Genomic DNA, 25,626 nt, shown 5'->3' on the forward strand with positions numbered 1-25,626 from the left:
TTTCATTTGTGTTTCTGTGATCTGGTCTGTTCTTAAAAAGACACCTATCACAATAAATGAGAACCTGTCCAATGACCTTATCATACTGTAATTCTCTGTACTGTCTCCAAATATAGTCACATTCTGAAATAGTAGAGGTTAGGAGTTTGACATAATATTTTAAGGCTTATTTTATTTTATTTGAAAGAATTATCAAGATAGGGAGAGAAAGAAAAAAAAAGAGAGATTTTTCATCCACTGGTTATTCTCCAAATGGCCATCATGGCCATTGCTAGGCCAGGTCTAAACCAGGAGCCAAGAAACTTGCTTCATCCATGTCTTCTACTTGGGTGGCAGGGATGAAAACACATGGGCCATCTTCTTCTGTATTTTCCAGGCCATTAGCAGGGATCAGAAGCAGAGTAGCTGGGACACAAACAGCCACTCGTATGAGATGCTGGCATTGCAGATGGAGGCTTCAACCACTATGCCACACCACCAGCCCCTTAACTGCAGTTCTGGGGAGGAAAACCTTCAACCCCTCACAGTTGGAGCAGGGTGATGTGAAATGGATTTGAGATGGTGATAGATTGTAGAGGCCTCAGAACCACTGTGAGAACTGTGTGATTTTTTTTGCTGAATCAATGATGGGGAGTGACAGCTGCAGAGACAAAACGGTGCCATTGAATATAACAGGACCAGTCAGGAGAATGGTAGTGGTGAAGTGGAGACAGGTGGGTGGATCCTGGATCTGCTCAAAGATGGAACCAGAAGGATTAGCTCATGATTAGATGAGGGGTGTGGTTGTTGAGAGAAAGAATCCTGTGATTTGGAGCCTGTAGTGGGTGGTGTGGCACAGTTTGCACTTGTTCAAGTCCTGGTTAACCTGCTCATGTGTCTGGAAAGGCAGTAGAAGATGGCTCAAGTGCTTGGGCTCCTGCCACCCATGTGCGAGACCCAGATGGATCTCTTGGCTCTTGGCTCGGCCCTGGCTCATCTCCAGCTGTTGTGGCCATCTGGGAGTGAACCAGTGGGGAGAAGGCTCTGTTTCTCTCCTAAAAAAGGATCTCAAAAAAAATTTTGGACCTGAAAAAGTAAATGAAGTTTAAAAAAAGTGGCATTTCTTTTTTCGAAGAAGAAGAGTGTGGGAGGGACATGTCAACAAAAGAAATTTCATAAGTTTTGGACATTTTCTTTAAACTAATATATATGTGTGTGTATATATCTATCTATATCTATATATCTATCTATATCTATAGATATAGATATAGATATAGATAGATATATAGATATATAGATATAGATACAGATATAGATATGTATGTATTAGTTTATATGAAAACCGGAGCCAGAAAGAGAGAGGGAGAGCTCTTCTAATTGCTAGTTCACTTCCCAAATGGCTGTACCAGCTGGGACAGGGCCAGGCTGAAGCCAGGCTTCATCTAGGTCTCCCAGGTGGGTGCAGGAGCCGAAAGCCTTGGCTCATCCTCTGCTGCTCTCCCAGCACACTAGCAGGAAGCTGGAACAAAAGTAGAGCAGCCAGGACTGAAAGTGGCATTCATATGGGATACTGGCACTGCCTAACCTGAAGTATCAGAGCACCAGTTCCTACAATTAATAAATAATTTCAGTTTTGTGGAAAGACTGTTAATAGTTCAAGGAAAATCTCGTCTCTTTATTCCCTTCTGGTCATGTGACTACATATGCTCCTGTAACTTCCTTCACGTCATTTTTCCTAACATCATGGCCTTGTCGCCCCCTGAATGTTCCACTGTGTAGCTGCCAAAGATCAAGGACTCACCACCCACACACCTCGTGACCACGAGGGAGCCCTGCCAGCTTTGCTTCTATCCGGTCTGGCCACTGTCCTCCCACTCCTGTCTTGCCTTTGTGCCCTGGGAACCCTACCAGAACCAAATCTTTTATACTTTTTTTATTTCTTCTTTTAAACTTTTTTAAAAAATTTATTTGAGAGAAAATGAATGAGTCTCTACCTCCACTCCTCCAGTGCCCATAGTGACTCCTCCTGGATGGGATTGAAGCAGGAGTCAGGAACTCCATCCAAGTCTCCCACATGGGTGGCAGGAACCTGAGGACTTGATCCACTTTGTAACTGGTGACTGTTTTGTGGGGAGATAATTGGCTGTTACATCCTGATTCTATTCTAAATGAAATCTTTGCCTGTTGGCTTTTAGCACACACTCTAACACTTGCCTGTGTCCACTGCTGCTGTGACGGTCACCCAACATGGTCAGAGTTGTGGGGTAGATTTCTCTCCCTCCCTGCTTATCGGCTCAGGTTTCTGTGTAATTCAAGCAATTCTAACCCTTACATTCCTAACCAGGTTGATGGTCACATTAACACTAATTTGGCTGGTGGAAGTCCCTTCAGTGTGGCTATTGTGTCCTTTTTACATGTTCCTAGTTATTCTTGAAGACTTTCTTTACTTTGTAATCAGTGTGTTATGGCCCAGGCTCGTCTGGCACTTGTCTTGTGTCCACTATTTCTTCCAGGATTCCCAGATAAGGAGGCTGGGTGGGTTCCTTAAAACTGACGTGTCCCTGCTTTCAGATCCTTTGACCAGACAGACTTAGGAAATAGATGTGTTTGTGTGTGTGTGTAAACTATATTTTTATATTTTATTTTGAAATACATATTGAATATAAGTGTCATATGTTTGTACCCATATTTGTGAATAGAAAGATATGCAAACATAACATCCATAATTATTGCTAAGTCTGTTGGCACATATACAGTAAAAAGCTCACAAACTCAATGTTTCTAATTTTGGTCTAACACTTGAGTGTTATTTTCAGCCTTTGCCCTTTCCATGTGTGTCAGTGACTTCTCAGTCAATGGGAAACTTGGTTACCGTCATCTCAATATATTTACCCACTTGCATAGGCAGCTCACTTCATTGTTCATTGTAACCTCTGTCGCTACTTTTGCAAGCTCTTGTGTCAATTTTAAAGCGGCCAGAGGGATGGGTGTTCACTTTGTGATTGAAGATGCCCACATCTCGTATTCTGAGAGACTAAGTTTAAATTTTGGGTCTGCTCCTGATGGCAGCTTCCTTTTCATGCACATCCTGGAAGGCGACAGTGTGGGCTAAAGTAGTTGGGTCCCTGCTGCTCACACTCTCGTGGGAGACCTGGCTGGAGTTCCTGGCTCCTGGCTTTATCTTGGCTCAGCCTTGGCTGTAGCTAGCATTTAGAGGAATGAACCAGTGAGTGAGAATTCTGTCTGACACTGTTCCTTCTGCCCTGCTCGATATGCAGTCTTCCTGTGACTTCCCCTCCTTGTGCTCGCTTCTTATAGTTGCATGTCAGTTGCACACACCATTGAGGATGCAGAACAGTGGGTCTGCAGTTCAGGTTTATGTGGATAATATGTACATGCTGTCTTTGTTGTCTGTGATGGTGGTGACTGTTAGGGGAGAGTTGATCCGGACCACTGCACCTAGCCTCTGTGTGTTAGGGGCTCAGCACACACCCATCCAAAAAAACAAAAACAAACAAGCAGACAAAAACAAACCAACCAAAAAAAATGCTGCAGGGCTCTGGTTCAGCCCTTAGCCTCTGGTGCGCTCCTACTGTCAGGAGTGCCTGGGACTTGTTAAAACATGGTTCTTCATTGTGTCTGGAACTGTATCATAAAGTTAAAAAAAATAAAACAGCTTCTGTTTCTCTAGGCCTGAGGTCGGAGATGCTAACAGTTGCTGCTGGACACATGCTGTTGGTCCTGAGGACACAGTTTGGGTAGCAGGGCTGTCCCGCAGTTCCCCTGGCTGGAGTTCTGTCTTTCCGCAGCCGCTGCCTGTGTTTGGATGAAGGCTTTCATTGTGGACTTTTTGTTGCAATATTTTTGATTGACTTCTTCACTCAACACGAACATACCCCGTACACCAACACAAATACACATACACATATTCATACAGAAATATACTCATAACACACGATTCTATATGCACAATAGATGCACCCGTACCCATATGGCCAACCATTCCCCAACATGCACACATAGACACAAACGTACACAAGACACTCCTACTCACATATAGATGTGCACACCCATGCACACGCATGCCCCTGGCTCTGCCACACTGAGCTTCCGCCAGTAGGCTGAATCGACCTTTCTGTTTCTCACTGTGCTCCCTTGTTCCTCCACCTTTAGTGCATTTTTTTCTTCTCTGCTCACTCCTGCCAGGCCTCTGGTTACTCTACCGACACCATCCTCAGTCTGGGTCCTAAGTCCTCTGCTTGTTGACCTGGCATAGTCCACATTGTAGTCCACATTGAGTTGAAATGCTTGGTATCCTGGGCTGATCCTCTTGGAGGCAGGATTTGTGTGGGCACCCTGATAGCCTATGGTAGATAATTCAGACTGCTGTTATTGAAGAGAGTCTTCCATAAAACACTGTAATACTTTTAAACAGTGATTTGGCCTTTGTCTCTTATGAGTGACAACTGTGTTGAAAAAGTAGCTCAGCACTGCTTCTTACACTGAAGTGGACCTAGTCTTATGTCTCACTAACTGGGACTCCTTGTCCTGTTGTTTGACCCTGTAAACCTGATCTGTGGGGCCGATGATGGGCATAGCGGGGAGAACTGCCACCTACAACACCGGCATTCCATATGGGCAACAGTTTGAGTCATAGCTGCTCCACTTCTATCAAGCTTCTTATTAATGACCTAGGAAAAGCAATGGATAGTAGCGTGGGTGTTTGGACTCCTCCTACCCACGTGGGAGACCTAGAAGAAGCTCTTGGCTCCTAGCTTTGGCCTGCTCCAGTCCTGGCACTTGGGGCCATCTGGGCAGTGAGCCAGCAGATGGTCTCTCTCTCTCTTTTCCTTTCTTTCTCCTTCTCTCCCTCCCTTCCTTTTTCTCTCCAAGTCTGATTTTTAAATAAGTAAATCTTTAAAAAGAAGCTTTACTCCCCCCTTCAGTTTTCTGAATAATAACATTGAATTTAGGCTTCCCACCCATCAGGTGTGTATGAGAAGTTAGGGAAGATTCAAAGGGAACTAGTCAAATGTTCTCAAGGCAGGACTAAATGATGTTACCACTGAGTGCAAGGTTCAGCTATTGAAGGACTTGTTCTCTTTTTTTCACTTAGGATGTCTAAGCAGGGGCGCACCATCATCTTCTCTATCCATCAGCCTCGGTATTCCATCTTCAAGTTGTTTGATAGCCTCACCTTATTGGCCTCAGGAAAGCTGATGTTCCATGGACCAGCTCAGGAGGCCTTGGAGTACTTCTCATCTGCTGGTATGATTGATATTGCCATGTGGGAAGCTCCTGCATTCCCACAATCCTGAAGGAGAATGAGAAGGGTTGCAAGGAGCACTGTTTGGACTAGGGTAGATGGAGCGTGAGGTCCAGCGCTCCTGGCCATCTTTGGTCAATTTGTGCTCGCTAGACTCATTCTTTGTTGCTGAGGTTGCCTCTTTTCCAAGATCATCTTTATGTTCTGGGATTGCCTTCTTCTGTAGGTTACCACTGTGAGCCCTATAACAATCCTGCTGACTTCTTCTTGGATGTGATTAATGGAGACTCCACTGCTGTGGTGTTAAATAGAGAGGAAGAGGGCTGGGAAGGTAAGTGAAGTGAACAGATTTTTACTTTGAATTGACTGAACTTGAAAGCAGTGAATATGCTAATATGAATATCACTAATATGCAGCCTGGAGGAACCAGCATTAGCCTACTGGTTACTAGGGCTGGGTTTGCTGTCTGCCTCCAGCCTCCAATCCCAGTGTCCCATGAATGCGGATGCTGGGAGGCATCAGGGATGGCACATGTCACTGGGTCCTTCCCACCAGGTGGGAGACCTGGATTGGATTTCTGGATCTGTTCCAGCTCTGGTTCTTGTGATCATTTGAGAAGTAGACTGGTGGATGGGAGCCTGCTCTCTCTTGCTCCCTCTCAAGAAAAAAAGATTAAAATGTGGACTTGTCAGTTTATGTTAATGACATATCCTGATGCCAGTTCACATGCAAGTTAACTTATGTTAACTTACGTTTTTGATTTAATTTTTTTAAAGACTTATTTTTGTTTGTTTTTTTAATAAATTTTATTTTTTAAATGATTACATGACTGATCAGGGTGGGAATGCTTGAGATTTAGGGAAAATTGGGTGAATTCATTGCTTCCAAATTTGCTGTTTCTTCTTGTTCCTGGGGGAAGGGGAGAAGCAAAGCGTGAAACCACTCCTGACTTTGCATACATCCCAGCACCCAGGGGTGAGGAACTGCCACCTCATATCAGCCCAGAGTCTCAATGTGTACATATTCCGAGGGTTCTGTCCAGGTGGTTTGGATAGTGCTGAAATGCTGCCAGTTTCACTGATCTGAGGATGATGTCACCCTCCCAATGTCCATTGGGTCCATTCATTGAAATTTTTTGCTGTCATCATTTGTTTGGGGTCGTTGCCCAGTTAGTTCTATTTCTTCTGCTACAGCACCAAATGTACTGCCACATTCTTATATTTGTTTGTTTGAAAGGCAGAGTTTCAGAGAGGAGAGACTGAGAGGGAGAGATCTCCCATCTGATGATTCACTCCACAAATGGCTATAGCCATCACAGCTGGGCCATTCTGTAGCTAGGAATCACAAATTTCCTCTGGGTCTTCCACGTGGATGCAGGTGCCCAAGAGCTTGGACTGTTCTCTGCTGCTTTCCTAGGTCATAAGCAGGAGCAGGATCAGAAATGGAACAGCCAGCACACAGCTGGAGCCCAAATGGGATGCTGATGCTGCAAGCTGAGGCTTAGTTTACCACGCCACAGTGCCAGCTACGGGTTTAATTATTACACGAGCATTAATATGAGGTCAGTTCTAAGGGGAGAGGCAGTTAAGAATCCTCACTGTTACATGGTGTGTAAAAAAGAAATTTAGCACTTGATGGATTTGCACATAGTAGACAGGGAGGATTAGATATTTATATTAAGAATTACATCTCTGGGACAGGCTTTTGGCATTGGGGTTAACAAGCTTCATGAGATACCTCAACCCTTATGGGAGCATGTGTGCTCAACTCCCAGCTCTGCTTGCAATTCCAGCTTCTTGGTTATGCACACCCTGGAAGGCAGCAGGTGATGGTTCCTGTGGCTAGGGCCCTGCTGCCCAAGTGGTAATCTTGTATCAAGTTCTGGACTCTCAGCTGCTGCTTAGCTCAGTCCTGGCTGTTGAGTAGAAAACAAGCAGATGGGAGATCTTGCTCCCTCTCTCTGCCTTTCAGATAAGTGAAAGTGAATTTTAAACAATTAGACCAAGAATTGTATCTCTGTATGGTAAACCATCTGTTTTAAAAGAATGCAGTTCCAAAATTTGGAGTAAGTTAAGTTGACTATATGCAAAAGATTGTGGCATTAGGTGAAGTAATTTGTGTTTCACTAACATGTAAAACAATGACAGAGCCAGAAATGTTTTCTACGCAAGCTTTAGAATTCGAATATTGTGAGAATCCAGGATAGGGTCCAGAGGGAAATGAGCTTAATCAGTTGTTATTTTGTTAATTATGATTCCTGTCTTTGTTTACTTTTATTCTAAAGCCAAGAAGACTGAAGAGCCTTCCAAGAGAGAGAGGCCACTCATAGATACGTTAGCCGAGTTTTACACCAACTCCTCCTTCTACAGACAAACAAAAGCGGAATTAGATCAATTCTCATGCACTCGGAAAAAGAAGAAGAACATCGCCTTCACAGACATCGCTTATGTCACCTCATTCTGTCATCAGCTCAGATGGATTGCTCGGCGTTCGTTCAAAAATCTGCTGGGTAATCCCCAGGCCTCCATAGCCCAGGTAACTGGATAGGCTCTTCCAGTAGTGCTGTGTGAGATGCTCACATGGGGAGAGCTTGTTCTTGATAATTATCTACTTCAGACCATGTGTATGTTCTACCCGTACTTTTGTTTGTTATTCGTGTACCCTTTGGGAAATAGGAACGGTCCATAGAACAAGGAAAACACTTAAGTTATTTATGGCAAATTCTTTTTTTTAAAAAGATTAATTATATATTAGAAAGTCAGAATTACAGAGAAATAGAGGGACATCTTCTATCTGCTGATTCATTTCCCAAATATCCAGAAGCCAGGAGCTTTATCTGGTTCTTCTGTAAAGATGACAAGGTCAGTCGCGTGGGCCATCTGCTGCTGCTTTTCCAAGGCACGTTAGTAGGAATCTGGATCAGAAATGGGACTTGAAGCACTACCAAGATGGGATGCCAACATCTCAGGCAGTAGTTTCACCCAGTAGGCCACAATGCCAGGTCTGGGAAGTGTTTTTTTTTAATGGTTCCTTGAACTCTCTAATTTAGTATTTTGGTTTCTTAGACAAGCTCTAATGGACTATCTTAGCAGAAATCCCCTGCCACTCAAATGTAAAGAACTGCAGGCCACATTTGGGTTTTCTAGTAGCTCTCCACTTTCATTCCCTGGATTATCCATCAAGTCCATTCAGGTCATGTGTTAAATTTGGGTGACTGCTACAAGTGGTGAACAAAATGGGCAACAACCAACATCTGCTTTTGTGGAGCTAAAGTTTTGCTGGCTCACTGAATGCACTTGCAGGTGGGATGGGCTGTCCACTGGCTGGGGGATGAGCCTGTGTATAAACCGCTCTTCCTTGTAGCTGACTCCCCCCGACTCTGCGTTAGGGATTCTAATCTTCACCAAGTGGGAAGCAAACTTAAGTGACACAGAAACAGGCTGTTCTTGGTCAGATGAACTTTCTGGTGATTGCAGTGAGATAGTGTTCTTTCTTTCTTTTGGTTCCATGGTTCTTGTTAAGTGTTAGCCTTTGTGGTTTTACTCCTGTCCTTCATTTTGTCTCAACACTCTAGTACTCCCAGGCTCTGAGTGTGCTACTTGTAAGAAAATCAGTTTACTTGTGTGTTTTGGGTTATTCATATGATTGGTCACTAAGTCTTTTGTTGAGTGCCATGTTGTAGGCTCTAAGGAAACAGTACTGACTTCTTTAATGTGAACCATTAATTTTCGGATTTTCATGTTTAAGTATTGTCTCCTTAGACCTGGTAGCCTGTGTTCTTATTTGAGTCAGTTGACTCATTGCCTCAGGTGTTTCTGGCACATGATTTGGCATTTTTGTCAGAATGTAGCACTTTTATCATTCAAAGCCTGTCTTCTTCTTTGGGATTTGTGTTTATGTCAGTTGGAAGTAAGTCTGTTGAGTGAGATCCATCTGTGTTACTCCATTGATCAACAGTGAGATGATGGAATGGGTCAATTCTTTAGCGATTTAGGCATTACAGTTTTCTTACATGGAAGGAAACTTGCTCTCCTCTTAAAATGGCGTATATATTTATTTGAAAAGCAGAGTACCAGAGCTAGAGCTAGGGGTCATGTGTCCACTAGTTCACTCCCCTAATGCTTGAGGCAGCCAGGGCTGGGACAGCTCTTGTTCAGATATGTAAATATTGTAGTGTTAGCTGAGAAATGGGACAGGTAAATGTTTTCAGTTTCATGGGCAGTGTGGTGTCCGATAGTCAACACTGCCACATTAGCCTGTAAACAACAGACCTGATACTTAAATGAATAAATATGCTGTGTTCCATTACAACCTTATTCTCAAACACTGAAATTCATCTAAATTTTGTGTTGTGAGGAATAGAATTCATGACTTACTCCCCAACTCCATTAAAAAAGATGAACACCATCCTCAGCTCGTGGAGGCAAGCCCTACTTGACTTAAGGCTGATTGTTTCTAAGCTTGTAGGCTTTTCACTTCTCCTAAGTTTTTGAACATGGTATTGTCGAAATGTTCAGTGGCTCCCTGCTGTTAAGCATTGTGTGTATTGTTTATAGCTGTATTCTCTTTGGGATTATTTATTTACATGGTTTAGACTTGGCCTCCAACTAAAGGTTGTTTTGAGGAAGATCTTGGAATGGTGGAGTATCTGTATAAGAAGATTTTTTAAAAATTAATTATAAAATGTTGAATTTTATTTGAAAGGCAGAGAGACAGAGAGAGAGAAACAAATATATTCCATCTGCTGGTCCCAAATGCAGCAGTTAGGGCTGGACCCTAGGAGTCTGGAACTGAATCTGGGTTCCCTGTGTAGGTGCCAGGGACCCAAGTACTTGAACCTTATGCCTCCTAGGATGGGAATTAGTAGGAAGCTAGTTTGGGGAAAGAGAGCTGGACTTGACCTCTGGGATGCTGTTATGGGATTCAGGTGGCCAAAGTAGCATTTTGACCACTGTACCAATTGCCTGCCCTTGTATAAAAAGAATTAATGTTTACTTCACACTTGGAGGGTTTCCTGATCAAATCCATGGAACCCATCAACATTAATCTCTTGCAGACACATTGTTTCTTGGAGCATATTAGATATTTGACTATGGATCATCATTATTTTTTAAGTGACAGTCAGAAACATCCTCAGAACATACCTTCAGAAATGTTGGCTAAATACATGTAAACATGTGTACCTTCTTTTTAAAATAGCAAGCCAGAGGGAGTGAGGGAAGTATGGTTGTTTTCCTGGAACTGTACAAAATCTGTAAAAAAAATTTCAAAACCAACAGAAGCCAGAGAGCAGATGCACGGAGGTCATGGAGGGGTCATCTGCCCCATTGTGCAATTGTTAGTTTGCCTGTTTATTTTTCTTCATGTAAGAAAGAATAACACAGGCACACATTTTATATATGTGACACAATTATGACATCGTTTTTGCCAGTCTATTTGAAAACTGAGTTTAACAATACTTTTAGAATTTTAAAACTGTTACAGAAAACTTCCCAATGATAATATTCACAGTGTTAGTCTAAGATATCCAGTTTTGAGTGCAAAAGAAGCAAAGTTATGCGAGTGACAAGTTTGAAAAGGCTGGGTAATCTTACACATTGTTCTTTAGATGTCATTTAGGATGATCATAGTCTATATTGCAGTGCCTGGGTTCATGACACAGCTCTGCTCTCCATTCCAGCATCCTGCTGATGGGCACCCTGGAAGGCAGCAAGCGATGGCTCAAATACTTGGGTTGCTGGCATTGTAAGAGATGGGCTTCACGTTCTAGGTTCTGAGCTTTGGCTTGGACCAACCCTGGCTATTGTGACCATTTAGGGGAGTCAACAATGAGTGAATGGCTGATAGCTCTCTTTCCCTGTTTCTTTGCCTTTCAAATAATAAAATACAAGGTTGTACTGTGTGACAGTAAAGACTCTTGCATACCTGGGTATGCCTGCATGTTGATAGGGTCATCGGTGTTTATTTGGTAAGCTTAAACTATTGAAAAGGAGTGTATTCTGAAGATAATGAAAGTTTGGCAGGCAATGGAGTTCTAGATATCTGTCTTAATAGCAAATGAGTTTTTAAGGGCGTCTCCATAAGGAAAGCATTTAAATTGTTTTTTCAGACTGATCCTCACAGTTCCCAAGCCACAGTGCTCTTTGTTTCTTCAGTTGGATTTGCTGCACACCAACCATGTCCCTGATTGATTATACTATATATGAAAGTGGCCTTGAAAGACTCTTAATCCTAAAAGCAGAAGTCGTGTTTGTTCAGTCTCCTTAAAACTGTTAACACAGCTTGGGCAGGTGAAGGTGGGTCAGGATGCCCAAGATTTGGCAGCCTTGGTGTGTAGCATGGACTGTTGGTCTCGTGGACTGAGGTCAGTGGAGCAGAGTGCCAGGGAGTGGCCACGGAAAGTCCTGTGTGTCCCTGGAGAAAGCTTGTTGGTGCTGCAGTGATGATGACTGTGCACTTCTCCAGGGGGGGGCCCGTCATCCCCCAACTCCCAGCTTGCATAGGCAGACTTCAGCACACGCCTACTTCCCTGTGATGTTGAATGGCATTGTTAGAGTTTGAGGATTGTGTGTTTGGAAACTTGTATTTATTTTCAGTGTTAAGAATAAGAACATCCTGTTTTCCCCTGAGCTTCCAGAATTATAAAACAGGCTGTTCCCCAGCCGAAAGGTTGAGAGTTCAGTTTGGGTCATGGTACCCTGGACTATATTTCAGCCCCTAAAAGTGGAACCTTGGGAGGGGTCTTTGCTTCTCTGCTTTGTTGTCCTGTATGTTCCCCAAACCACAGACAATGCATTTAATTAGGGAGAAGTTTCATGTTCCCTGTGTTACATCCTGCTAAGGACTAAGGCCCACATCACTCACAGAGTTTGACTTGTTGCAGGGATATGAGTATGTAGCTGTATATATGCTAGAACAATGAATGATTCATGTACATTTTTACCTTTAACTGAAACTTTTTCTTTTCATTTTTCTTTTTGAAAAGGTAATTATCACAATATTACTGGCATTGATTATAGGCGCCATTTACTTTCGGCTACCCAATGATGATGCTGGAATCCAGAACAGGTAAGTCAGTTTGGATCCTGGATTTTTCGAATATGCCGTTATTTTGTGTAAGCTTATGAAAGTGCATTAAGAATTTGAATTGAAGAGAAGTGCAGATAGATGTCACTTTAAAAAAATGAGAGTAAGGTGAGTCACTGGATTTTGCTTTTGCCACACACACATGTGTGATGAAATATACATGAGTGATGAAATATACAGTACCTGAACCTGAATTTGACACTTTCAGCTAGCTCTAAATGTACAGTTCAGAGCCAATAAATACATTTATCTTTTCATGCAACCACCATTGCCACTTACTTCCAGGAATTTCTTTCATCTTTCAAAGTGGAAATCCCATACCTATCACACAACAGTTACCATATGTACCTCTCTCCACCTCTAACAACCAGTGTCCTACTATGTGTCTCTGAGTTTGACAACTCGAGGAGCCACACACATATGCGGAATCCCATGATGACTGGCTTAATTCCCTTGATATAATGTCTCCAGAGTTTATCTAAGTGTGTCAGAGTGTCTTTTTCAGAGCTGGGTAACACTCCTTCATGTGCAAATCACAGACTCTCTACCTATTCAGTTGTTGATGTACATTTGTGTTCTTTCCACCTTTTGGCTTTGTGAATAATGCTGCTATGAGTATATCCATAACTGTTTGAATTCCTGATTTTAGTTGTTTGGGTGAATATCTAGAATTAGACTTGCTGGAACATGGAGGTACTCTAGGAAGTGCTAGAGGAACTTCCATCCTACATACTATTTTCTGTTCTTTTCAATTTTCTTAAAAGATTTACTTATTTGACATACAGAATGACACACACACACACAGAGATCTTCCATCAGCTAGTTCACTCCCCAAATGGCTATGATGGCTGGGGCTTTGCTAGGCCAAAGCCAGGAACTTGGAATTGTATCTGTGTCTTCCACATGAGTGGCAGTGGCTCATACAATTGGATAATTTTTCCTTGCTTTCCCAGGAGTATCATCAGGGAGCTGGATTAAAAGTGGAGCAGCCAGGGCTTAAACTGAATCCCCTATGAGATGCCAGTGTTGCAAGTGGTAGTTAAACTCTGCTAAGCTCACTTGGCCAGATCAAAGCCAGGAGCTGAGAACCCAGTTGTGGGTGAATGTGCTTGAGCCACCACCTGTTATCTCTCAGGTGTACCTTTGTGAAAGCTGGAATCAGCAGTGTAGCTGGAAACAGAACACAGGTATTCTTGGTATGGTATGCAGGTATCTCCATCTGGCATCCTAACCACTGCCATTCTTTAAAAGATTTTTATTTATTTTTATTGCAAAGTCAGATATACAGAGAGGAGCAGAGACAGAGAGGAAGGTCTTCCGTCTGATGATTCACCCCCTAAGTGACCACAATGGCTGGTGCTGTGCTGATCCGAAGCCAGGAGCCAGGAACCTCCTTCAGGTCTCCCACACAGATGCAGGGTCCCAAGGCTTTGGGCCGTCCTAGACTGCCTTCCCAGGCCACAAGCAGGGAGCTGGATGGGGAGTGGAGCTGTCAGGATTAGAACCGGCGCCCATATGGGGTCCCGGCACATCCAAGGTGAGGATTTTAGCCACTAGGCCATTGTGCCAGGCTGCTCACTGCCATTTTAAAATAAGAATTTGGACTGTGAAAGAGGCCTGTGTGTATTTTCCTTTAATCGTTCTGGAGTGATTGGTGATTAATTCTTTTGATTAGAAAAAACATGTTTCAGGGTCATGTTTGAACCCAGGTTCTCAAGGTTAGGTTTAGGGTTGAAGATCAGTATTTTGTCACTCACAGTGGCTCAGAATTGGGGATGAGTTAGTCCGAGAAACACTCCTGTTACTCTTTAACCAGAGAAACCGGGTTTTAATTACATACAAATTATGTATATGCTTCTTTGATCCCATAGTCCCTCCAGACTTGTGGTGATGGAGAAATAGATTAGCTTATGTTAAAGGAAGAGATATCTTTGAGAGAATATTCTTTGTGTCCAATAATCTCTGAGCTTTTACTCTAATGATGTGCAGTCATTTTGCCCAAGAGTCATCTGTGCTCCCATATTCATTGTGGCAACATTCACAAAAGGTAAGTTACGGAAGCAGCCTACTTGTCAACACATGGATGGATAAAGAGAATGTGGTACATAAAAACATCCACATGTTGAACTCAGCCGTAACTTATAATTATTGTAATTTGGGATGGCCTGCATTGAGTTGGAGAACAGTATGCTTAATGGAATTAAGTGGAACCAAGGGAGGCGTAATTTTGCTAGCGGAGCATCTACAACAGTCAGTGTCAGGACAGTAGTGCAATGATTGCAGAAGTCCGGGGTGGAGGGAGTGAGGGGGTTGATAGTCAGTGAACAGAGCCTCAGGGACTGCGCAGGTGTGAGCTTCAGTTAAGAGTAATGTACAATGCAAAGGTGAGATCAATAAGCAAGTATGGCACTGGTGGATTGCCATCTTGACAAGAATTAAAATGCTTGGCATTCTATACCCAAAAACCCCACCTAGTGTAAGCTCATCTTGTGCTTCAGAAGGAATTTCAGTGTCTGCTTTTTTGTGAGCATGATTGTCCCTGACAGATAAATGACAACAAGTTGAACTTTGCCGTGTCCCATGCTTTTGAAATCAGATTTTAGCTTGATATCACTAGGTTCATTTTTGTGTGGGAAGTTATCTGTTTGTCTACGGGGCCTGGCTGTTTTTCATTGCTTTCAATAGGTGTATAAACATTTACATTTAAAACATCCTCCACTATTATTCTTTAAGTATTAAAAAATATTTAGCCTATGAGCTATTTTCCTTTTCTTCTTAACCTTTCTTTCCTTCATGTCTTTCCTATTTGAAAGAAAAAGACACAGAGGTTTATCCCCACAAGCCAGGCCTGGCCAGGGCCAGGCCAAAACCAGGCAGCTGGAACTTAGTTCAGATATCCAGTACATGGGTGCCAGGGACTCAACTACTGGAGGCATCCCCTGTTATCTGTCAGAGTGCACACTGGTGGGAGTTGGGGGACTCAAACCCAGGTGCTCTGATGGGAGATGTGGGTATCCCACGCAGCATCTTCCCTGCCAGACCAAGTGCTGACCCTCTCCTTTTTCTTATAGCCAGGGCAGTTTGGAGTTGTAAGGTGCCACTGATGGAGCAGGGTGTGTGGGTGGGCAGTTGCCCTGTGGGTGTGGAGTTGACTGCTCTGCGTATGTTTCCTTCCTATGGCAGAGCCGGGGTGCTCTTCTTCCTCACCACCAACCAGTGCTTCAGCAGCGTGTCGGCCGTGGAGCTCTTTGTGGTAGAAAAGAAGCTCTTCATGTGAGTAGAGCTATGGTGTGGGTTGGGGTACCCGTGGTGGCTGTCAGACTAGCTGGTCACCTCTGGAATGGGGCTGAGGATGGGATCCTGGGGATTAACCAGTGTTTTCCTTTGCTGTTCTGTTCTTGATTTTTAAAATTCAGAAGTAAGTGGAAAGTTGTCAGGAAGAGTCAAGGTTAAGATATTTAAAAAAAAAGATTTATTTATTTTTATTGGAAAGGCAGATCCACACAGAGAAGGAGATACAGAGAGAAAGATTTTCCTTCTGCTGACTCACTCCCAAATGGCCGCAATAGCTGATGCTGAGTCAATCTGAAGTCAGGAGCCAAGAGCCTCCTCTGGGTCTCCCACATGGGTACAGGGTCCCAAGGCTTTGGGGCATCCACTACTGCTTTTCCAGCCCATGGGCAGGGAGCTAGATGGGAAGTAGAGCAGCTGGGATATGAACCGGTATCCATATGGGATTCCAGCACATGTAAGGTGAGAATTGGCCAAGTGAGCCATTGTGCTGGTCCCAAAGATTAGGATTTGATAATGGACAGATATATAGGGTTGAAAGGCATGCTCAATGAAGTTAGAAGTTAGAAGCTTTGGCTGCTGTTGTTAAAAAAAGAGATTTATTTGAAAGGCAGAATCGAGAAGAAGCAAAAGAGAGGGAGGGGCAGAGAAGGAACTTGTATCTGTTATTTCAGGCCCCAAATGGTCACAACAGAGTAGTCTGGACAGGCTGAAGCCAGGAGACAGGAACTCCATCCTGGCATCCCACCTAGGTGGCAGGGAGTCAAGTACTTGGGCCATGGGGTGCTGCCTTCCCAGGCACATCAGCAGGGAGCTGGATCAGAAATGGGGCCCGAGGGATATGAACTGGCATTCCTGTGTAGGATGACGGTATTGCAAGCAGTGCCATCCCCAAGTGACAGAAGTCTGCACATCACACAGTCTCATTGCCCTGTGCCCTGTCCAATCTTGGCTGCACCCTCTCTTTCTCTTCCATAGGCATGAATACATTAGTGGGTACTACCGAGTATCTGCTTATTTCTTTGGAAAGCTGTTTTCTGACTTGCTACCCATGCGGATGTTGCCCAGTATTTTATTTACCTGTATAACATACTTCATGCTAGGTGAGTAATGAGCAAGAGGGGTGAGTCTTCACATCTTGAGTGGGCGGGGCAGCCAGTTTCACTGTGCAAGTGGGTTTTAGTTCTCGGAATTACCAGACTATGCCCTGGGATGGGGAAGTGTCAGCCTGTGTAATACACACTCTAAATAGCCCTTGGCCGTTGACATTTTCTGTCAAGGCTTTCTCCTGCAACCGGCATGTAGAGCTGTTTTTAAAGCTGCGTTTTCGTAAGGTTGACTGCGTGTTGTACCCAGGTGTGGAAGGACTTGTAAATGCATGTCAGACAGAGACTACTGGAGGAGCTTAACAGTGTCCTGTTAGGTACATGGGGGGAAACTTCATCTGTGCATTCTGCCCAGTTCTGTGCATCAGAATGTCCATGGATTGATTTCTCTCTCTATCTCTCTCTCTCTCACACACACACACACACACACACACACAGAGTTTTTTGGCATGACAGCACAGAATGAGAACCCCTAGTTAAATTTAAACCTTCCATTGTACCATGATAGGTCTAGCATAAAGAATTAGGCATAAGATCTTGACACCTGGATTCCTGATTGATATTTTTACAGCTATTCTGAATTTCCCAGACTATCTGACCTGTAGTATTGACTTAATATAGTTTGTATACACACACAAACACATTTATATATGTCTCTACATACATGTGTTGTGCATATATATATATACACACACACACACACATACATACATATGCATTTTTTTGCTTTAAAGCCAGAGGTACTGAAAAAGAGAGGGAGCAAGTGATCTTCTGTCTCCTAGTTTACTCTGCAAATGGCTATAGTGACCACAGCTGAGCTGATCCAAAACCAGGAGCCAGGATCTTCTGGGTCTCCCACGTGGGTTCAGGTGCCCAAGATCTTGGGCAATCCTTTGTTATTTTCCATGGCATTAGCAGGGAGCTAGGTTGGAAGTGGAGTAGTCTGGCTTGAACTAGCACCCCTATGGGATACTGGTGCCACAGGTGGAGGATTAGCCTCCTGTGAAATATATTTTATATAACTTGATGTAGTGACATTTGTTTTCAATTCCAGAGTTACATGGTGATTTGTCTAGGAGCTGTTAGGCAGAAAAACCAGTGAGAGTTCATGCAGCCCTGATTGTCACAATTTGTTCACTCATGTAGTTGCAGCAGCAATGAGCAATGTGGTAACTTCTGAATAAATGAATATGATTATTTGTGAGTTTCATACAAGAAAAGAAAGCAGTAGAATTATGGACAGTTGTGTTATCTGAGGCTCCTCAGGTCAGGAATTCAGAAATTACATACAAAAGCATACATAAGGTAAGACAAATGTGCTGATATAGTTAAGGATAAAAAAATAAAACTGTATGGTGACTAAGCAGTTACAAGGAGAAAAGCAATGAAAGTGGCGACCGAAGATAGTTGGATAGTAGATGGCAATTTCCTGTTATCTGAAAATATTATGTCATTACTTACACAATAAGCAAACCCAGATTCATGGCGCCTAGAAAGTTGGGTTGACCTCTTGTTTTCTCTCTGACCAAGGGTTGAAACCGACGGCGGCAGCTTTCTTCATCATGATGTTTACTCTTATGATGGTGGCCTATACGGCCAGCTCTATGGCACTGGCCATAGCAGCGGGCCAGAGTGTGGTGTCTGTGGCCACGCTGCTCATGACCATCTCGTTCGTGTTCATGATGGTAAGTGTGTGTGAGCCGGGCTTCTCCATGCCCATCCACCAGCTGAGTGAAACCTGCCGGGGAGGAGTTTGGAAATGGGGCTCTGAGGTTTGAAGAGAATGCACCTGCTTTCCTCTTCCGGATTTTCTCCATCCTCATTTGCCACCATTTCTACACAATCACTAATGAGCTTTTAAAAGACACTTTCTTGGTGACCTATTATGGAACCTTTGTAAGTTAGAACTCTGAAAATGAGAAGTTAGATTGGACAGGTTACTTGCCTGACATGCAGCTCGTGTTAGAGAGCTGCTGGCTGTTTGGCCAATGGTGGCGAAGTTTGGATTGCAAGGATAATAAGTTCAATGAGGAGTTTCCTCTTCTAATTTAAAAAGTATCTTTCCAAAATATTGAAAATTCCAGAATCTGCAGTACTAGGTTGCCTTCTTTCTGGATGGCTGAAAATTCTTTCATATCAGTGTATCAATATATCAGTATGTTCAGCTTATCTTCTGTTTTTCATGGTGAAGTAGTCCTAATTTTACATGCCCCTCAATTTTGCAGTCATGTAGGTAATATGCATCTTTTATTAACTTTTTAAAAAACCCCCTCTGGTATATACATTTCAAAAATTTTTATACCAAAATGAATGTCTTTAAATTTTTTTAATTTAAAAAAATTTTTAGTTGAGAGACTGTTTGAGATCTCATCCACTGGTCTTCTGTGGGGCTGGGCCAAGCTGAGGCCCGGATCTGGGAGATTACCCAGGGCTCCTGTGTGAGTGGTAGGGACCTGCCCACTTAACCTGAGCATCACCTTTTGCCTCTGTGGGTACACTAGCAGGGAGCTGGATTTGAGAGCAGAGCTGGATCTGGGACCCAGGTGCTCTAATGTGCCTCAACTCTACTTCCTCTAAGGTTTTTGAAATTACCCTTTATATTGCCTTATTATCCTTCTTAGGCGTAAGGGCAAGTTTACCTGTTTACCTGGACTCCATAACTTTTTTTTCTGCATACTTCATGGCATCTTTTGTGATGCTGCTTTTTGGTGGGTTTAGGTGAAGCTGTTGACCATTTTGTGCTGCGCTTCAAATCACATCTAGGCTTTGGGTTATTTTGAGCATGCATTCTGGACCCCACGTGATTCCTAAAGTCACGTGGTACCTGATGGCAGACCCTTGTGGATATCATCCTTCTCTGGTGTGGAAGTGGCTAGAGAGGGACATACAGTGCTCAGGATTGTTCTGGGGGGTTCTGTGCTTAGATGGCCAGGTTTGTGGCAGGACACACAGAAGCAGATCTGTCATAAGAATTATCAGTGTAGTTGGTGCTCCATGTCCAGGGTGTAACCAACTGTGGACTGAAAACATTTAGGGACGGTATTGCTTGTTTAACTAAATATGGAGGCATTTATATACCATTTGGATTGCAAGAAAACTAGAAACCATTTAAAATATTTAACATGTATATGCATAAAGTACAAAGGGTTGATCTGGGTGGTATGTAAAGAGTAGACTATTGCAAGTAAGGAACTTGAGCATCTATGGATTCTGACATCTGTGTGAAAGTGAGGGTAGGACATGTCCTAAAACCAGCCCATTTTGTGGATACTGAAGGGAAGTGGTCCTTCTTGACCTGTTGTAATTACCAAAAAAAGGTTCAGTCTGGGCTGTTAAAGATCTTCCAAGCAAATAGGATAAATGCTATAGATTAAAGGTGTATTGTCCTTGGTTGAAAGCCATAAACAACTTCAGAAACATAGAAGTATGCTAGTGCAAGGGAAATTTAGTAAGTGTTTAGAAAATGGAAAGATTATCTATCAGGATGAGTTGGGCTTAGCAGGAATACTTACAATGTGGAAGGTGACTTGAAGACTTCTAGAATTCTTCATGAAATCACCTGACCGGTTTTAACTCTTGGCGTTTTCTTTCTGCAGCTTTTCTCGGGCCTGTTGGTAAATCTCAGAACCATTGCAGCCTGGCTGTCGTGGCTTCAATACCTCAGCATCCCTCAATACGGCTATGCCGTAAGTTGCCCTCAGCTGACATGGTGATTGGGTGCCCACGCCAGGGACAACCAAAATATAGCCATGAGCTGTGAACGTCTCCCATCTGAGTTTCATTTTAGGAGCGATGAAAGGGAATTTTGTGACAGCTCTCTTTAGCACATGACCAGGGTGTCATTTGAGGTTTTCTCCAGTCATCTTGGTGTTTGGGAGAGATAAGGGTGGGAAGATGTCTCCGCTTAAAGTGGGTAGAGTAATTGATGAAACACATACTGTTGTAGTTCAATGCAATAAGCCAATAAATAAGAAGATGGTAGACTACAATAGGTACTTCATATTAAAAGAATATATCATCCTCATAAAGGCTTTAGTAAAGAAAATTATCATTCTCTTAATGTAGTATAACTGAGTTTCTGACTCCCAAGGATTCCTGCTGGATTTGATAAAAAAAAAAAAAACAGGCAAGAACAGCAAATTAATAAATGAAAAAAATAATATAAAATTATAAATTTGAGAGGAGAATGCTGTCAGGCAGTATAGCCAGAGTTCCCTACTCTTAGCCAAATATTTGTATCCTTGTATCGGAGAAAACAAAAAATGCCCACCCTATACTTCTTCATGGCCAGAGAAAATAACTGTTTTGGTGTTAGAAACACCATGAATGTGAGACTGGGTATGTTTGTAGAAATAACAATTAAAGATTAAACTAAGAGTACATGTTGTGATGACTCTTTGGAAACTTTTTAAAATTTAGAACTACTGACCTTACCCTGTTCCACCTTGTGTTACAGGCTTTGCGGTATAATGAATTTTTGGGACAGACCTTCTGTGGAGAAAATAGTACAATGTAAGTTTGCATTCAGTGTCATAATGACCTGGTTTCGTACTGTGGTGTAAGATAAAACAACTTAAAGCTGAACCTGAGTTTCTCCTCCATGAAGTGAGTTGTGCACTAGCGCACTTGAACATGGTATACCTCTCCTTGGTATTCTACTTGAGCCAAACTGTGTTTAATATGTGGAAATGTTTCCTACATGTGGCTTGTTTGCATCAGCCCTTTTAAAGGCTCCTGTTGACAATCTGAAAGGTAGAGTTACAAAGAGAGGGAGACATACAGAGAGAAAGATCTTCCATCTCTTGGTTCATTCTCCAAATGACTGCTACAGCTATGGCTGGGCCAGACAAGAGCCAGGAACTTCTTCCCAGTTGGGATCCAAATAGTTGGGCCGCCATTTGCTGCTTTCTCAGGCCATTATCAAGGAGCTTGAGTGGAACTGGAACTGGAACTGATGCTGGCACTGTAGGTGGCAGGTTCACTTGCTATGCCACAACACTGGGCCCTGAGTTCTTACCCTTGAGAACGTTTGAGATTGAGAAGAGCTGCTTTGGTATTTTTGATAAAGGCTCCTGCTGAGATGAAGGAGGACACTGTTCTTAGAGTAGAGATAGGTTGCAGTTTGTTTTTTTTTTTTGGGGGGGGGCTGCTGGATTCCAAGCGATGGCCCAACCTGTGGTACCAGGCAGTGATGGTGCCAGTGGCAGGTGGTTTTAGTACTAGGCAGTCGCAGGGCCTCTCCACCCTAGTCTACTACCAGCTGCTACACATCAGGCTTAAACTTGGTGACTGCACATGCTGTAAAATCTTGAAACTGAAATGTATACTCTCCAGTGCTGGCTTACAAAAGATTTTTGCATCAAAAGTTATCTTTTAAAGCCATTTTTCCATAGGCTTTTTTTCTTTCGAGTTTTTATTTGAGACAGAAATATCTTCCATCCCACTCCCCAGATGACTCCAACATTGAGGTCAGGCCAAGGTTAAAAGCCTGGAACTCTGACTTGGGGCTCTGATGTGGGCAGCAGAGAGCTACGTGCTTGGGGCCATCCCGTTCTGCCTGCCAGGGTGCGCATTAGCAGGAAGCTGGAGGGGAAGTGGAGGTACCAGGATTTGAACTGGGCACTCTGATGGGATGTGGGAATCGTAATAGACAGCTTAACCATCATACCACAGTGCCTGCCCCTTTTGGAAATACTTTTGTGTGGAGGGATAACTATTAAAGACTTGGCTTCTGGTTTTCACTATGGAACATGAATGGATGATTGACTTCACCAGATGCTAGGCATGGACTTAACCCTGTTGTTCTCTTGACTTGGCAGGTGTACCACCGGTGAAGACTATCTGGCACAGCAGGGCATTGACAGATCAGCTTGGAGTTTGTGGCAGAATCACGTGGCTTTGGCTTGCATGATGGTTATCTTCCTCACAATTGCCTACGTAAAATTGTTACTTCTTAAAAAATATTCATAAATCCCCCTGGAACTTTTCATGTATCATCTTTTCATTCAACTATTTGATGTATTTTAATTATTCAGTGAAATTTACTGGTGGGGGTTGGGAGGCAGTCATCTACTGAGTTACCTTTATCCTTTGGGGGTCAGCAGCAATTATTTTCAACAGAAAACATTCCTGGAAAAAGTTGCATGTGAAAAGAACCCAAATAAAAACTAACGTTGCTACTCATTGTCTACCAGTTCCTCTTGCAGACTGTGGCTTTGGGAAATGTAGTCTCATTTATTGACTTAAAAAACAAGGCTTCAGTTCTAGAAGTGTAGACAAGTTACTAAGGTTTTTCATATCAGCTTCCTCATTTAAAAAAGTCAAAAGGTTCAATTATAGCCCTCCAGTTTTACTATTTACTGAATTCTCTCTTCTGCTAGTACAGGTTGAATATCCCTGAGAAAAAATGCTTGGGACTGGAAGTATTTCAGATTTTAGAATTTTTGAATGTGTGTGTTATAAACACTGGTGTATTTTTGGACAAGGGACCCAAGTCTAAAATAAAGTTCACTTATGTTTTCTTTATACCTAAAGACCTAGACCTGAAGATAATTTTCTGGAGTATTCTAATTGTACCTGTGTTTTGACTACAACTCATCCATGAGGTCTGGTGTGGAATTTGCATTTGGACATTATATTGGTGCATAGAAAGCTTTGCGTGGGGGAGCATTTTTGGGTTTATTTCTTTCATTCTTTCATTCACTCTTTCTTTGAGTTGGGATGCTCAGTTTATAACTAATAAATAACAAATATATTAGTGTGGTAGTGAAAGTTTGAAATCTGAAACATGTTGGAAAAACCAGTGCCTTCTCTAGGACAGAGGAGCAGTTACGATAGAAAGCAAATGTCTCTGGTAGATGTGTTAAGGTTAGACCTTACTGCTGTTTTACTGTGATAGCATAACGGTAGATCAAGAGTCTTGGCTAGGGGTTTTGGATTATTTAGTGGAGTTAGGAGACTAGGATTCTGACTCTTGTGCTATTCCTGGGACATGCTGGTTCTGGGAAGTTGCTTAACCTCCCTGGATGGTGTATCATCTGTCTACATTAGAGTCATCCGGTATGCTTTGTTGAAAGTACTTGTATGGGCCCTGTCTTGTTCTACATCTTAGTCTGTTGGCCCACCTCTCTAAAGATGCCAGCTACTCCTGGGTTATCATTCCCAGCCTGAAACCTTCAGACATAGACGTTAATGATTGTTCTGGCTGTCCCTACATAGATGTTTTGGTCCCTGCTTATATACCTGATTTTATTTCTCTATTTTACCTTCATTCTAATTTTCAGCAGGAATGGGAATATGTTTAGCACAAATAGGGGGAAGTATTTTCAAAGCCTTCCATGTAATGATAACTGACTGAGAATAATGAACACACATGTGCAGCTGTCTAACCTGGTCATGAAGTGGACCAGGAGTGCACAGGAGACCCCAGGCCTTTCTGTTGTGTTTCTCTTCCTGTGCCTAAGGTCATTTGGAATCAAAGCGATACCTGGATTTCCCTCTGGTGTTACCAGAACCTCACTGCAGCTCATTGTGTCTCCTTTTGTGTACAGATACATACTAAGTCTCCTCATCAACTTTTATTTTTGAAATACTTTTAGATTTACAGAAAAGCTACAAAGATAATGTGAAACATTTCTATGTCTAGTCTCCTTTAACTGTCATGATTTTATATAGCAGGGTACATTGTCAAGACTAAGAAATTAACATCAGTGCATGACTTAATTAAACCACTCTATTCATATTTTACTATTTTCCCATTAACATTTATCTATTTGTAAGGGGGACAGACAGAGCTCCCATCCACTGGGTCACCCCTCAAGTGCCTGAAACAGCCAAGATTAGGCTGTGCTGATGCAATCTCGGATGGGGCCAGGAAACCAAGCACTTGAGCCATCATTATTGCCTCCCAGGGTTGCACTAGGAGGAAGCTGGAATTGGGAGCCAGGAGTCAAATCCAGCACTCCAGTAAGAGATGCAAACATCCCAACCTGTGTCTTAATCATTGCGCTGAATGTCTGCTCCTCTACTCATATTCTTTTATTTTTCTAGAATTTAGTTCAGGAGACAATGCTTCTTACTTCCCTTTTAAAATAAATACTTTGCAGTAGTCTCATTGCAGTTAAATGAGCTGTTGAATGACTAAGGTGTAGCCTGCCTGTGTGGAGTGCAGAACCCCTGTGATTGCGGTTTCCTGAGAATAGCATTTAACTTACCAAGAGGTGCTTTGTCATAGTCTTGCAACATCGGTCCCTGGATGCAGCTTTCTTTATCTTTGATTTTTCAGGAGCACTTTTGGCCTTTTCATGACATTTGGTTACTGTGTCATCTTATATTATCACATTTCCTGTGATAACAACTTATCTGTTATTCCTGTTCTTGGTCCAATTCTTGCTTTTTATTTAACTATGGCTTGTTCATAATGACTTGTCTACACATTTTTCTCATTACATAGAGAATATATACCTATCCTTTATACACAGAATAAATGTATGAAGGAACCATTTTTAATAAATCCATATTTAAAAAATGTTTATTTGAAAGGCAGAGTAACATAGGAGACACACATACACAGAGAGAGTGAGAGAAATAGAGTGTGAGTGCACTTCCATCTGCTGGTTCACTCCCCAAAGGGCTGCGACAGTCAGGTCTGTGCCAGGCAGCAGCCAGGAGCTAGGAACTCCTTCCTGGTTTCCAGCATGAGTGGCGGGGGTATCCTCTCCTGCCTTATCAGGCATGTTAGCAGGGGACTGATTGAAAGTGGAGCAGCCAGTGTTCTAACATAGGATGCTAGTGTCTCAAGCAGTGGGTTAACTTGCTATCTGTAGTGCTGGACCCAAGTTTAGCATCTGTGTTGTGGTGCATCAGGTTAACCCATTGCCTGTGACTCTGAAATCTCAA

General features: G+C 42.7%; 1 protein-coding gene across 2 annotated transcripts in view; it reads left to right on the forward strand.

Annotated features, from left to right (window-relative positions):
• Positions 1-21,304, forward strand: part of ABCG2 (ATP binding cassette subfamily G member 2 (Junior blood group)) — a 60,782-nt gene extending 39,478 nt beyond the window's left edge. For both annotated transcript variants that reach the window (XM_058667055.1, XM_058667056.1), the window contains exons 7-15: positions 5,096-5,247; positions 5,472-5,576; positions 7,530-7,780; positions 12,231-12,313; positions 15,515-15,604; positions 16,601-16,725; positions 18,259-18,413; positions 20,325-20,414; positions 21,185-21,304. In XM_058667055.1, the coding sequence (XP_058523038.1) occupies positions 5,096-5,247; positions 5,472-5,576; positions 7,530-7,780; positions 12,231-12,313; positions 15,515-15,604; positions 16,601-16,725; positions 18,259-18,413; positions 20,325-20,414; positions 21,185-21,244 (1,111 nt within the window). In that variant the 3' untranslated portion in view covers positions 21,245-21,304. The remainder of the gene's footprint in view (positions 1-5,095; positions 5,248-5,471; positions 5,577-7,529; positions 7,781-12,230; positions 12,314-15,514; positions 15,605-16,600; positions 16,726-18,258; positions 18,414-20,324; positions 20,415-21,184) is intronic.
• Positions 21,305-25,626: the final 4,322 nt, after the last annotated feature.

This window comes from Ochotona princeps, chromosome 7 (genome assembly GCF_030435755.1).
Source record: "Ochotona princeps isolate mOchPri1 chromosome 7, mOchPri1.hap1, whole genome shotgun sequence".
Classification (NCBI taxonomy): domain Eukaryota; kingdom Metazoa; phylum Chordata; class Mammalia; order Lagomorpha; family Ochotonidae; genus Ochotona; species Ochotona princeps.